The sequence below is a fragment of the Panulirus ornatus genome, chromosome 19 (assembly GCF_036320965.1).
Source record: "Panulirus ornatus isolate Po-2019 chromosome 19, ASM3632096v1, whole genome shotgun sequence".
Classification (NCBI taxonomy): domain Eukaryota; kingdom Metazoa; phylum Arthropoda; class Malacostraca; order Decapoda; family Palinuridae; genus Panulirus; species Panulirus ornatus.
Window position 1 is genome coordinate 22438344 of NC_092242.1, and position 15229 is coordinate 22453572.

The 15229-nt window shown below is 41.0% G+C and overlaps 1 protein-coding gene across 1 annotated transcript in view; it reads right to left on the minus strand.

Moving 5' to 3' along the window:
• The window catches only part of g (adaptor-related protein complex 3, delta 1 subunit-like garnet), a 468686-nt gene that overhangs the window by 131378 nt on the left and 322079 nt on the right, over positions 1-15229 (minus strand). The window contains exon 14 of the mRNA XM_071673747.1: positions 3356-3570. Coding sequence (XP_071529848.1) covers positions 3356-3570 — 215 coding nt within the window. The remainder of the gene's footprint in view (positions 1-3355; positions 3571-15229) is intronic.

Genomic DNA, 15229 nt, shown 5'->3' on the forward strand with positions numbered 1-15229 from the left:
GGCAGCAGATGGAACCATGGAAGCAGAAGTGGATCATAGGGTGGGGGAGGGGGCGAAAATCCTGGGAGCCTTGAAGAATGTGTGGAAGTCGAGAACATTATCTCGGAAAGCAAAAATGGGTATGTTTGAAGGAATAGTGGTTCCAACAATGTTGTATGGTTGCGAGGTGTAGGCTATGGATAGAGTTGTGCGCAGGAGGATGGATGTGCTGGAAATGAGATGTTTGAGGACAATGTGTGGTGTGAGGTGGTTTCATCGAGTAAGTAACGTTAGGGTAAGAGAGATGTGTGGAAATAAAAAGAGCGTGGTTGAGAGAGCAGAGGAGGGTGTTTTGAAATGGTTTGGTCACATGGAGAGAATGAGTGAGGAAAGATTTACCAAGAGGATATATGTGTCAGAGGTGGAGGGAACGAGGAGAAGTGGGAGACCAAATTGGAGGTGAAATATGGAGTGAATAAGATTTTGTGTGATCGGGGCCTGAACATGCAGGAGGGTGAAAGGAGGGCAAGGAATCGAGTGAACTGGATCGATGTGGTATACCAGGGTTGACGTGCTGTCAGTGGATTGAATCAGGGCATGTGAAGCATCTGGGGTAAACCATGGAAAGCTGTGTAGGTATGTATATTTGTGTGTGTGGACACATGTACATACATGTGTATGGGGGTGGGTTGGGCCATTTCTTTCGTCTGTTTCCTTGCGCTACCTCGCAAACGCGGGAGACAGCGACAAAGTATAATAAAAAAAATAATAATATATATATATATATATATATATATATATATATATATACAAGAGAAACTAAGAAACACACACCTGGAGAGACTACAGAGACATTCAAAAGAATTGAAATCTAATTGCTGAAGATAATACCAAATGAACCTCGAATAACTAACTATACCAAAGGAATAGCTGCCAAATAAAAAAATTATACAACAGGCAAGACATCCACTGATTAGATGAGTGATGGTTACGAGAAACAGTGCTATCCAACAAGTGAGACAAGCAATGAGCACTACAGGTTCACTCAATCACAGTAAAAGTGAGCTCATTTAAAGGTATTCTTCCCTTCCTACTCGTACACATGCATTCCCCTTTCAAGAACAACTCTTCATTGCTTCCAAGAGCTTTCCTCCCAAAGAATATATTTGCAGCACCTTTCACAAAGCATCTCATCAACCCTATCGTTCTCCACATCCATTTATGGGAATTTCTCAATATTTCTTCAAACCAAACACCTTATCCACACATCCTCTAACACACTGCCACATTGCTCCACCTCAATCTCGTGCTATGTGCATTCCAACTTCTCAATCACTACTCTCTCATGTAACTAACCAGATATATTCAAAAGACTTATGCTTCTGCAACTGCATTATTTCTTGTCCCCTATGCCATATATAATGGCACTAAACAAGTTTTCCACCAGTCCTCAGGCAACTGTTACCGAGTCATAATTACATTACAAATCTTGACAAACCAATCAACAATATTTTCATCCCCCTTTTATGAAAAATTCAACATAAATCCTTCCACTCCAGCCACTTTTCCAAATAAATCTTGCACAAGCCTTTCAACAACTCTTCTCATTTTATCAAACCATTTATCAATGCTCTCTCACTCTGCATACCAATACATCCCAGACAACTGACATACAAAATCTACAAGTCCTTCAAAACATTCACTCCACCTTCTCTTTGCTTATTTTTTGCCTATTCCCACTCCCCTGTCTAGTCCCATCACCGATACTCTCATGTGATTTCTTAATCTTCTCAACCTGTTTATCTCCTTTTAAAACATTTTCTTATTCTCTCAGAAGTCAGCTAATACACTTGCACCCTTTCATATGCCCTCTTCTTCAGCCCATGTACCTTCTGCTTTCTCAAGCATATCCCCAGTTAATGTTGCCTCTTCCCTTTAGGATCCACCCAAACACCTCTCTTCTTCACCACTAAAAACTTAACGTCCTCATCCCATCCCTCACTTCCCTCTCTCACATGCCTCCATTCCACCTTCTGCAAGCCTTACACTTTACTTGCACCTGTAAGATAAGCTTCCATAAATGCCTTCCAATCCTTGCCCACTCTGCTTGTAGCATTTGCTCTCACTTTAAGCCACTCTTCAACCAATCTCTCTGGGTATTTCCATACCTATCTTCCAACTGACATCCACTCCTCTTTTCTTAAAAGAACTACAAACTTTCACACTTGCTTCCACTACGAAGTGATCTGACAACCCATCAGCTGACCCTCTCAGCACATTACTATCCTGTACTTTTTCCTCTACAAGCCCAAATCACTAAATAATCCAATACTGCCTGCTCATCCTGAACTTCACTCACCTACAACTACTTAGGTACCTTTTCTAAAACCATATATTCCCAATCACCAGTCCTTTTTTGACATACAAATCAAAAATCTGTTTCCCATTTTTGTATACACCTGATATTCCCCCACATCATATTCTCAACTGCCACATCACTTATTCTTCCATTCAAATCTCCCACCACCAATACTCAATCCTTTGTATCAAAACTGTTGACACACTCACTCAGCTCCTTCCAAAACACTTGCATCTCTTTCTCATTCCTTTCACAATAAGGTGTATACTTGCTAACAATCACCTACTTACTGCAATCTGTTGACATTCTCACCCACATATGTCTGGAACTCATTACATTACACTCTTTAACACATTCCCACAAGTCCTCCTTTAGTAGAAGAGCCACCTCTTCCTCTGATCTCACCCTCACATTAACCCAACTTTACCCCTTGAGCATTCCTATACCATTTTTTCTCCTTCCCTATAATTCTAGTTTCAATCACAGCCAGAGAATCCAGGTTCCTTTCCCCTAACAAACTACCTATCTCTCCCTTCTTATCTTGGTTACATCCACCTATATTTAGACACTTCAGCCTGAGCCTCAGAGGAATATGAACAATCCTCAGCTAGTTATGTCTTCTGTTCCCACTTTTAGAAATTGAAAGACAGGGAGGGGATGGTTTCCAGCCCCCAGCTCCAGCATCTTTTATGAAACAGGAGAAAAAGAGGATTATTCTTTCTCCCCTTTCCCTAATGATACATATCAAAATGAAGAACCTCAAGCTAAAAGAGTAAAAAAAATTTCCTTTACTAAAAACTGATAATATGACATACGGTGCTTTGTAAATATAAGTACAGACCTTACTCACGAAAGCTATAAAAGTACTGTGTGGGTATACAAACTAGAAAAATGTGAAATACATATGCTAATCGGAATGTCTTGATAAGTAATCTACATACAGGCTCTTTCACTACATTCTGCAAAACATCCAGCCATATGACACACAGCAACAAACAGGTATGTAACAACCCTTACCCATCTGGAAGAGGTACTTTTTTCTGGGCTTTAGGGGCAACTGGATTAAGTTCTCCTGTCATTAATAAGGCCAGATCTGCTCCCACTTTATCTCCATTCCTGTGGCACTTCTGTACATATGTCACTATATGCACTATGCATGATGCACGTTCCTGTACCTCAAGATCACCAGATGAAACAAACACCGGTAACCGCTCCAGAAGAAGATTTGTTACCTGATTAAAAAGGGAGAAAATGGTCATTACAATACTGAAAAACTCTTACAAATCAATAAAGTCATTTTACAAAATATAAGCCTACACTAATTTGGGTTTAATGGGAGGAAAACATGGCCAATATAGCAGATTATCATACCAATGAAGAGAAAATTTTCCTACATTTCTAGGCAGAAATATCTAACTAAACATAAATAAATTTAACCCTGAATAGCATATATAAATAATATCTACACACTGAACCTCCATAACTGGCATCATTAGGAGATAATTCAATAAACCAGAAAAACCACCTGTAGACCTACACAATTAGTTTTGGGACTAGCCAATCTCTTGGTCTGATAGCAATGTTGCTCCTGTATCAACATTCCTACCACAGTTTAATACACAAGTTGTAGTGCCTCAGAAGTCTTTGTCAATTCAATATGATACCGTGATAATCAACCTTCAGAATGGTATCAAAACGACCAGCAAACAACCCTTTTCATGGAGATGTAGCCTTAAAAGGAAGGAAAGTTGAATTTATCCACAAGATAATGGAATGGATAATGATAATGGATGATATTTGTATGCACTGTACAAAATTGGTTACACCAGAGTGTGTGATGTGAAAAAGGGAGAAAAGCTACTTAAATTCCATGCTGAGAAAAACAAAGAGTACTCCATCAGATATCTAAGGAAGCAAATACAGTGGTGTAAAGCTTGTCACAGTGAAGGTGTTCCCTTAACCCTTAAACTGCTCCCATCATCATCTGACAACCCTTACAGGCCTGCTCTGGCCACTATTATGATAAAACTTTTTCCTGTTTGTTTAACCCTTTCAGTGCACCTAGCCAGATATTTGCTTGGTCATGCTACAATGCACATTGCCAGATTTTTTGCTTTAGACTTTTATGCCCTCAGCTGAATTCCCAGGTGAAGTATGACTCCACATCCTATACATACATGTCACAAGCAACCAAACAACCAAGTTGGTAAAAATATCAACATTACAGTTACCCATATATCAAAGAAAATGCACCAGCATCATCAAAGTTGGAAGTAACTACAACACAGTAAAACCTGTTATCCTAAATGATAGGGGAACCAGTCATTTAAGATAAAATTTTCAGTTATTCGAGTTTTTTCTAAGTTTCTTCATACTTGATCATCATTTCCCGCATTAGCAAAGTATTGGCAGGAACAGATGAAGAAAGACAACATCCACTCACATCCATTCTCTAGCTGTCATGTGTAATGCACTGAATTACAGCTCCACAGCTCCCTATCCACAACTATGTCCCATACACCTTTCTATGATCTTCCCCAATGCTTCAAAGACTCTGGTTTAGTCCATTAACAGCACGTCAACCCCATTATACCACTTCATTCCATTTCACTCTAACCTGCGCATGCCTTTCATCCTCCTGCATGTTCAGGCCCCAACCACTCAAAGCCTTTTTCACTCCATCCTTCCATCTCCGATTTGATCTCCCTGCTCTCCATGTTCCTTCCAACTCTCACACATATCACCTCTTTGTCAACCTTTCCTCACTTACTCTCTCCATATGTCCAAACTATTTCAGCACACCTTCTTCAGCTCTCTCAACTACACTCTTTATATTACTACACCTTCCTCTTACCAGTTTATTACTTACTTGATCAAACCATCATCACTTACTTGATCAAACAACCTCACACCACATACTGTCCTCAAACATTTCATTTACAACACATCCACCCTCCTCTGCACAGCCTTATCTTCAGCCCATGCCTTTCATCTACATCATACTGTTGGGACTACTATACCTTCAAACATACCCATTTTTGCCCTCCCAGATAACATTCTCTCTTTCCACACATTCTTCAGCACTCCTAGAACCTTTTCTGATATGATGAATAACTCAAAATCTATAATAAACCCATCCCTCATTTCATGCAAGGATTATGTTCTGCTAAAACCTTGAATGAAAAAAAAATTGCATGTACTGAACCTATAAACATACAGGGAAAAATGAGATGAGTGCAGCAGCTTCATGGTCAGTGCCAGTGGATTCTCTGTTACCTTCACATGATGTAGCCTCCAACATCGAATAAATTTTTGTACCCATCCTTTACTTGCTTGAAATGGCTTTATCTCATCTACATTGTCTTCTCTACAAAAAAACTCATAAATCTTCAGAGCTTTAGACCTGAGCTGAAGGTTACTAAGGCTGAATTTTTTCTTCATCTCATACTCTATATACTAAGGCTGAATTTTTTCTTCATCTCATACTCTATATCATCTTTCTAAATGAACCAAAAACAGCAATGACTTTATATCTTCACCCTTTAACAAGAAGAGCATTCAGTGGTTGAATGACTAATTCCAGATTACACACAGATGCTGCACCTAACCATCTGATGACAAAGTACTCAAGTGTACCTACAGTAACATGAACTTCTATGTTCTAATCTAAAGTTAAAGCAATTAGTGTGATGCCCTGAGCATTCCTTGGTTCAACAGTGTGCAGCCGTGCTCCCTTTCCCTTAACCATTCAACAAATTCTTCGACTGCAAATGGGCCATACTGTTTCAAAACAAAAGTCTGACAATTTAGCAGGGCCTGCAGTGTGAGACTTATTCAAGGTTTCAATTGCACTGTTTGTATTAGCTGGGGTGAAGGGTGTAGGGGCAGTTGTTACTGAATGGATTCTATGTACATTTTTCAAGACTTTCCTGTTCAAAGGTGTGTTGGTTTGTGGCTTTTTTAATTGTGTTATATTAGATATAGGGTGTTTTGGTTGAGGTGGTGTGCAAAGTGAGAGGGTCAGGGAGAATGATTTTGTAAACAGAGAAGAGGTAGTAAAAGCTTTGCGGAGGATGAAAGCCGGCAAGGCAGTGGGTTTGGATGGTATTGCAGTGGAATTTATTAAGAAAGGGGTGACTGTATTGTTGACTGGTTGGTAAGGTTATTTAATGTATGTATGACTCATGGTGATGTGCCTAAGGATTGCCGGAATGCTTGCATAGTGCCACTGTACAAAGGCAAAGGGGATAAAAGTGAGTGCTCAAATTACAGAGGTATAAGTTTGTTGAGTATTCCTGGGAAATTATAAGTTTGTTGAGTATTCCTGGGAAATTATATGGGAGGGTATTGACTGAGAGGGTGAAGGCATGTACAGAGCATCAGATTGGGGAAGAGCAGTGTAGTTTTAGAAGTGGTAGAGGATGTGTGGATCAGGTGTTTGCTTTGAAGAACCTATGTGAGAAATACTTAAAAAAGCAAATGGATTTGTATGTAGCATTTAAGGATCTGGAGAAGGCATATGATAGAGCTGATAGAGGTACTCTATGGAAGGTATTAAGAATATATGGTGTGGGAGCCAAGTTGTTAGAAGCAGTGAAAAGTTTTTATTGAGGATGTAAGGCATGTGTACGAGCAGGAAGAGAGGAAAGTGATTGGTTTTCAGTGAATGTTGGTTTGCGGCAGGGGTGAGTGATGTCTCCATGGTTGTTTAATTTGTTTATGGATGGGGTTGTTAGGGAGGTGAATGCAAGAGTTTTAGAAAGAGGGGCAAGTATGCAGTCTCTTGTGGATGAGAGAGCTTGGGAAGTGAGTCAGTTGCTGTTCGCTGATGATACATCGCTGGTGGCTGATTCATGTAGGAAACTGCAGAAGCTGGTGACTGAGTTTGGTAAAGTGTGTGAAAAAAGAAAGTTCAGGGTAAATGTGAATAAGAGTAAAGTTATTAGGTACAGTAGGGTTGAGGGACAAGTCAACTGGGAGGTGAGCTTGAATGAAGAAAAACTGGAGGAAGTGAAGTGTTTTAGGTATCTGGGGGTGGATCTGGCAGCGGATGGAACCATGGAAGCGTAAGTGAATCATAGGGTGGGGGAGGAAGCGAAAGTTCTGGGAGCGTTGAAGAATGTATGGAAATCGAGAACATTATCTTGGAAAGCAAAAATGGGTATGTTTGAAGGAATAGTGGTTCCAACCACGTTATATGGTTGCGAGGCACGGGCTATAGATAGAGTTATGTGGAGGAGGGTGGATGTGCTGGAAATGAGATGTTTGAGGACAATATGTGGTGTGAGGTGATATGATCGAGTAAGTAATGAAAGGGTGAGAAAGATGTGTGGTAATAAAAAGAGTGTTGTTGAGAGAGCAGAAGAGGGTGTTTTGAAATGGTTTGGTCACGTGGAGAGAATGAGTCAGGAAAGATTGACAAAGAGGATATATGTGTCAGAGGTGGAGGGAATGAGGAGAAGTGGGAGACCAAATTGGAGGTGGAAAGATGGAGTGAAAAAGATTCTGAGTGATCAGGGCCTGAACATGCAGGAGGGTGAAAGGCGGGCAAGGAATAGAGTGAATTGGAATGATGTGGTATACTGGGGTCGACGTGCTGTCAATGGATTGAACCAGGGCATGTGAAGCATCTGGGGTAAACCATGGAAAGTTTTGTGGGGCCTGGATGTGGAAAGGGAGCTGTGGTTTCGGTGCATTATAAATGACAGCTAGAGACTGAGTGTGAACGAATGTGGCCTTTGTTGTCTTTTCCTAGCACTACCTCGCACACAAGCGGGGGGGAGGGGGTTGTCATTTCATGTGTGGCGGGGTGGCGACAGGAATGAATATGGGCAGACAGTATGAATTAGTACATGTGTAAATATGTATATGTCTGTGAGTGTATATATATGTATATGTTGAGATGTATAGGTATGTATATGTGCGTGTGTGGACGTTTATGTATATACATGTGTATGTGGGTGGGTTGGGCCATTTCTTTCGTCTGTTTCCTTGCGCTAGCTTGCTAACGCGGGAAACAGCGACAAAGTATAGTAAATAATTAGTATGTTTTTATGTTCATTGGGAGAAGGGGTTTCACTGGAATGGGTCAGAATAAGACTGGATTTTCTTTCATGTGTGCCAGAGTTGGTTGCTATGGGTCTTGTTATTCACTGTACCATGGATGGAGTGACAGTTTTAGTTTATCTTTAAGCGATCTGGTTAAAGTTGGTGTTATTTAGAGTTTGTATTTGTTCTCAGATTTCCAATGAGGATGAGTGGTTGTATAAGAGATGGTTTCTTTGTTCTATGAAGTGTCACATATGGGGATATATTTAGGTTACATTTCTTTCTGGGCCCTTGTTGTACACGCCTTTTGCAAACTTGGTTGGAGATGCTGATGAAAAGTGAAATTACAAGATCTAAGGATGATAAATAATCTCTTATGAAGTTCTGGAGCTTTGTTTCTATGTACTGTGTGAAGGCTGTCCATTCTGCTTTCCTGGAATGAGTATTCTTTTTTGTGACTGAGTTAAATGGGTGGGCAAGAAAGAGTGTTATCAAGATGGGCAACTGGTCAGAGGATAGTTCATATAGCATGCTCCAGATGGTCTTGTGTGAAATGCTGATGAGCAGAATGTGATGTCATTTGCTATTCCCCACATTAGCAAAGTAGCATCAAGAACAGATGAAGAAAAGACCTTATTCGCTCATATCTATTCTCAAGGTGTCAGGTGTATTGCATCAAAACCATAGCCCTATATCCTCAACTAAGCCCTACAGACCTTACCATGGTTTACCCCAGCTTCTTTATACTCTGTTCAGTCCACTGACAGCACACACACACAAACAATCCAGTACACCACATCATCCCAATACTCTCTAACACCTTTCATTCTCATGCATGTTCAGGCCCTGAGCACCCAAATCCTTATCCATTCTTCCATCTCCAATTTGATTTTCCCCTTCCCCTGTTCCTTCCAATTCTGACACAACCTCTTTGTTAACCTCTCCTCACTCATTCTCACCATACATCTAAACCATTTCAGCACATCTTCAGTTCTCTCAAAAAAACTCATCTTATTTCCACACTTCCCCATCTTACACTGTCATTTCTTACTCCATCAACTCTCCTCACAACACGTATCATCATCATACATATCATTTCCAACACATTCAACCTCCTCCAAACACTCTCATCCATAGCCCATGCCTTACATCCATACAATACCATTGGGATTACTCTACATTCAAACATAACCATCTTTGCTCTCGAGAAAAGACTCATTCTACATATTCCTCAATACTTCCAAGGTCACTGCTTCCTCATCCACACTCTATGACTCACCTCAGTTCCCATGGTTCCATTTGGTGCTATTTCCACTCCCAGGTATCTAAAAAAAATCCAGATTTTCTCTAATCAAACTCACACCCCAACTAAACTGACCTGCTACACTACTAAACCTAATAACCTTGCTTTTATTCATTTACTCTCAACGTCCTCCTTTCACACACTCTTCTAAACTCAGTCACCAACTTCTACAGTTTCTCACTCTTATCTGCCACCAGTGATTGGGAATAATTGATTTAAAGAGAAGGACATACATAAGGATACATGAAAAACAGACTCTTGAATGTGATTTGAATACATTGTGAGGAGCAGCTGGTGGGATATATAAGAACTACCTGGTGGGGGCACGGGTGAAGATTGGTAGAGGTTATCAGAGAAGTGGAAATCATATTTGTGAGAGTGAGCTGGGAAAAGAGATGTGTGTGACAAAATATCACAAAAGACTGGGTGTTGAATGGCAAAATGTGAGAATAAACGAAGCAAAGGGGAGTGGGTGAGAAATGGGAGATATTTGCGGAAGCAGTGCTGGCAAGTACAAAAAAAGTGTGTGGTATGCAGAAGATGAGAGGTAGCTAGATGAGAAAAAGCAGTGAGCAATGGGATGACAAAGTAAAGTTGCAAGTGAAAGAGAAGAAAGATGAGTATGGGTGTCAATTACACCCCCTCCACGACATACATCTAAGTTCCGCTCTGACCCACCAGTCAGATCTCGAAATGGATGCATGTCAGCATGGCATGTACAGCATTCTTTTATCCTACTCAATTTCTATTATGATTTATCTTATTTTCTATCAACCAGCTTTATCATAAGATTCGGTAGTTTCTTTTTACCTTCTATTTGATTCTTTGGTTCATATTTCATCATTTCTATTTTTCAATTTCTTTGGTCATATGTTGTTAGTCACACAGGTCATAAGTAGAGGATCAGGTGCACAAGGAAAGAGTACAGATGATTGGCAGATGCACAAAAGAAAGCAGTAGGAGGTCAAGGGAAAGGTGCAGGGATTAAATAAGATGACAAATGAGAAATGGGGAGAGCAAATACCTTCAGGGAGAATAAGAAGATGTTTTGGAAGGATAATGGTATGAGAATAACAAGAGAACATTGGGAACATCAGTAAAGGGGGGAAAATGGGGAAGTAGTAACAAGTAGTGATGAAATGAAGAGGAGATAGAGATGAAGTAAGTATTTTGAAGGATTACTGTATGAGTCTGACAGTATGGTGGCAGATGTAGGGCGTTTAGGTCTGGGAGGTATACGAAGAGTCATATTTGGTATGATGAAAAGAGAGGGAGATGATGAGAGCCTTGCATAAGATGAAATGTGGCAAGGTGGCTGGAGTGGAAGATAATGCAGGTGTATTTCTCAAGAAAGATGGTAACTGTTGTTGACTGGTTAGTAACAATTTCAATGTATATAAGGATCATGGTGAGATGCCAGAAGAATGCATGCATAGTACCCCTGTATATCGGAAAGGGGGACGAATATGTGTTCAAAATACAGAGGTACAAGTTTGTTGAGTGTACCCAGTAAGTTACATGGGAGAGTAGTGATTGAGAGGGTGAAAACAGGTAAAGAGCATCAGACTAGGGAGGAACAATGCAGTTTTTGGAGTGGAAGAGGATGAGTGATCAGGTGTTTGCTTTCAAGAATGTACGAGAAATACTTAAGGATAAAGAAAAAGAAAGATTTGTATGTGACATTTATGGCTCTGGAGAATGCATATGATAGGGTTGACAGATATGCCTTGTAGAGGCTTTTACAAATATATGGTGGGAGGAAAGCCACTAGAAACAGAGAACTTTTTATCAAGAAAGTAACGAGTGAGAGCACGTGGGCAGAGAGAAGAGTGAGTCACTCCAAGTGAAGGCACATGAATTGGGTAATGAGGGAGGTAAATGTAAGTCTTAGAGGGAGGGTGAGTAAGCAGTCCGGACTACATATTCACCCTTGGCCAGGGAAGTGATTAAGAAATTGTTCGCTGAAGACACAGCACTAGTAGCAGATTCAAGTGAGAAATTACAGCCACTGGTGTCTGAATCTGAGAGAATAAGTCAAGGGAGGAAGTTGGGAGTAAATACAAGTAAACTCAAGGTTATCAGGTATCATGTACATATAATACTGCTGCAATACTGTGCTAACAATAGTTAGTAAGCAGGCCTATATGCTATACCCTATCTATCTGTATCTCTGATTCCTGTTCCCTCCTGGAACTCCCTCAAAGGGGTGGCTACAGCAACAGCCTCCATAACTAGTGAACTACAGTGCCACTTCTTAAGTCTCAAATGTCTCATCCTTAATACACCACTGGCAGAGGGCAACTCTTGCACAATATTTGCAGAGGCTACTTCCTAATGCTCCAACTGACTATTTCTACCTAATGTTCCTGCCTAAGTTCCAACAAACTACTTCTACCTAATGCCCCTGCCTAAATGTTCCTACCTACTACTACTATCTACTGGTCCTACCATTTTGCCAAAAGGCAGGGCTAGTGCACAAAGCTCAACACAGGAAAATCTAGAGTTATGAAGAATGAGAATAAAAAGAATGTGGTTGAGAGGGCAGAGGAGAAGGCATTGAAATGGTATGGACATATGGAGAGAATGAGTAAAGAAAGTTTGACAAGGAGGATGCATGTGTCAGAAGTGGAGGGAACAAGGAGAGTAGAGAAACCAAATTGGATACGGAAGGTTGGAGTGAAAAAGATCATGGATCAAGGCCTCAACATACAGGAAGGTGAAAGGCATGCAAAGAATAAAGTGAACTGGAACAATGTGGTACACCAGGATCAACACACAGTCAATGGACAGAGCCAGGGCATATGAAACATCTGGGGTAAACCATAGAAAAGTCTGTGGGGTCTGGATATGGATAGAATGCTGTGGTTTCAGTGCATTATATGTGACAGCTAGAGTCTGAACCAGGGCATATGAAACATCTGGGATAAACCTTAGAAAAGTCTGTGGGGCCCAGATGTGGATAGAAAGCTGTGGTTTTGGTGCATTACACATGACAGCTTGACTTTAGATGCGGGCAGATGTGACCTTTCTTCATCTGTTTCCAGGCACTACCTTGCTGACACGGGGAAGCGATAATGTGTGAGGGAGAAGAAAAGCATGTATATGTTTTAACTTTTTTTTCACATATTTGTGCTGTTTCCTGTGAGGCAGGGAGGCGTAAGGAATGGATGAGGTAAATAAGTATACATAAATATGTATACATATGACTGAGTAACCCATGGTTACATACACAGACATATACATATATACACATGTACATATCCATACTTGCTGCCTTCACCCATTCCCATCGCCAACCCACCACACATGAAATGGCACCCCCTCCCCCCCAAACACACACAAGGTAGCACTACGAAAAGACAACAAAGGCCACATTCATTCACACTCATTCTCTAGCTGTCATGTGTAATGCAATGAAACCACAGCTCCCTTTCCACATCCAGGCCCCATAAAACTTTCCACGGTTTACCCCAGACGCTTCACATGCCCAGGTTCAATCAATTGAAAGTGCGTCGACCCCGGTATACCACATCATCTTGGTTACATTCACACACATTTAGACGCCCCAATCTGAGCCTTCGAGGAGGATAAGCACTCCCCACATGACTCCTTCTTCTGTTTGCCCTTTTAGAAAGTTAAAAATACTAGGAAGGGAGGGTTTCTAGCCCCCCTCTCCCATCTCCTTTAGTCGCCTTCTACGACATGTGAGAAATGTGTGGGAAGTACTCTCTCCCCTATCCCAGGGAATAGGGGAGAAAGAATACTTCCCACGTATTGCCTGCATGTCGTAGAAGGCGACTAAAAGGGGAGGGAGCGAGGGTCTGGAAATTCTTCCCCTTAATTTTCAATTTTCCAAAAGAAGGAGCAGAGAAAGGGGATAATATAGGATATTTCCTCTAGGGCTCGGTCCTCTGTTCTTAACACTACCTCGCTGATGCGGGAAATGGCAAATATGTATGATAATATAATAATAATAATGTACATATGTATTTTTTCATATACATTCGCCATTTCCCCTCACCAATGAGGTAGCACCAAGAACAGATGACTGAGCCGCAAAGGGAAAATCCTCACTTTGTCCCCTTCTCTGTTCCTTCTTTTGGAAAAGTAAAACAGGAGAGAAGGATTTTTAGCCCCACCTGCTCCTGCCCCTTTAAGTCATATTCTAAGACATGCAGGGAATATGTGAGAAGTATTCTTTCTCCCCTAACCCCAAGGATAATATGCAGCAGGGGTGTGTGATGTTCCTATGGTTATCTAATTTGCTTATGGATGGATTGGTTAGGAAGGTACATGCAAGAGCTTTGGAGAGAGGGGCAAGTATGCAGTCTGTTGGGGATGAGAGAGAGTGGGAAGTGAGGCAGTGGTTCACCAATGATACAGCACTGGTGGCTGATTTGAGTGAGAAACTGCAGAAGTTGGTGAATGAGTTTGGAAAAGTGTGTGAAGAGAAAGTTGAGAGTAAATCTGAATAAAAGCAAGGTTATTAGGTTCAGCAGGGTTGAAGGACAAGTTAACCAAGATGTAAGTTTGACTGGAGAAAAATTGGAGGGAGTGAAGTGTTTTAGATATCTGGGAGTGGAAACATGGAGGTGGAAGTGAGACACAGGGTGGAGGAAGAGTCAAAGGTTCTGGGAGTGATGAAGAATGTATGGAAGGATAGAATCTTATCTCGGAGAGCAAAAATGGGTATGTTTGAAGGAATAGTAAGTCTAACAACATCATATGATTGCAAGGTATGGGCTATAGGTAGGGTTGTACGGAGGAGGAAAGCTGTGTTGAAAATGAAATGTTTGAGGACATTATGTGGTGTGAGGTGGTTAGGTCGAGTAAGTAATGAAAGGGTAAGAGAGATGTGTGGAAATTAAATGAGTGTGGTTGAGAGAGCAGAAGAGGGGGTGTTGAAATGTACTGGACACATGGGGAGAATGAGCGAGGAAAGGTTGACAAAGAGGATATATATATGTCAGAGGTGGAGGGAACAAGGAGAGGAAGGAGACCAGATTGGAGGTGGAAGGATGGAATGAAAAAGATTTTGAGCAATCGGGGCCTGAACATACAGGAGGGTGAGAGGCACGCAAGGAATAGAGTGAATTGGAACAATGTGGTATACCGGGACTGACATGAAACATCTGACGTAAACCATGAAAAGGTCTGTGGGGCCTGGATGTGGACAGCAGTGATGTATTATAATTAAGATGAAAATTATTTTAATTTTTTAACCCAATATCTTCTAATTCAGTTTTCCACCTATATGGAGTAAATCAAGCATATATGGCTTTTTACTTCACTATAACATATTCTTTACTTCTTTTCTTTTCTTTCTTTCAAACTATTCGCCATTTCCCGCATTAGCGAGGTAGCGTTAAGAACAGAGGACTGGGCCTTTGAGGGAATACCCTCACCTGGCCCAATTCTCTGTTCCTTCTTTTGGAAAATTAAAAAAAAAAGAGAGGGGAGGATTTCCAGCCCCCTCGCTCCCTCCCCTTTTAGTCGCCCTCTACGACACGCAGGGAATACGTGAGAAGTAATCTTTCTCC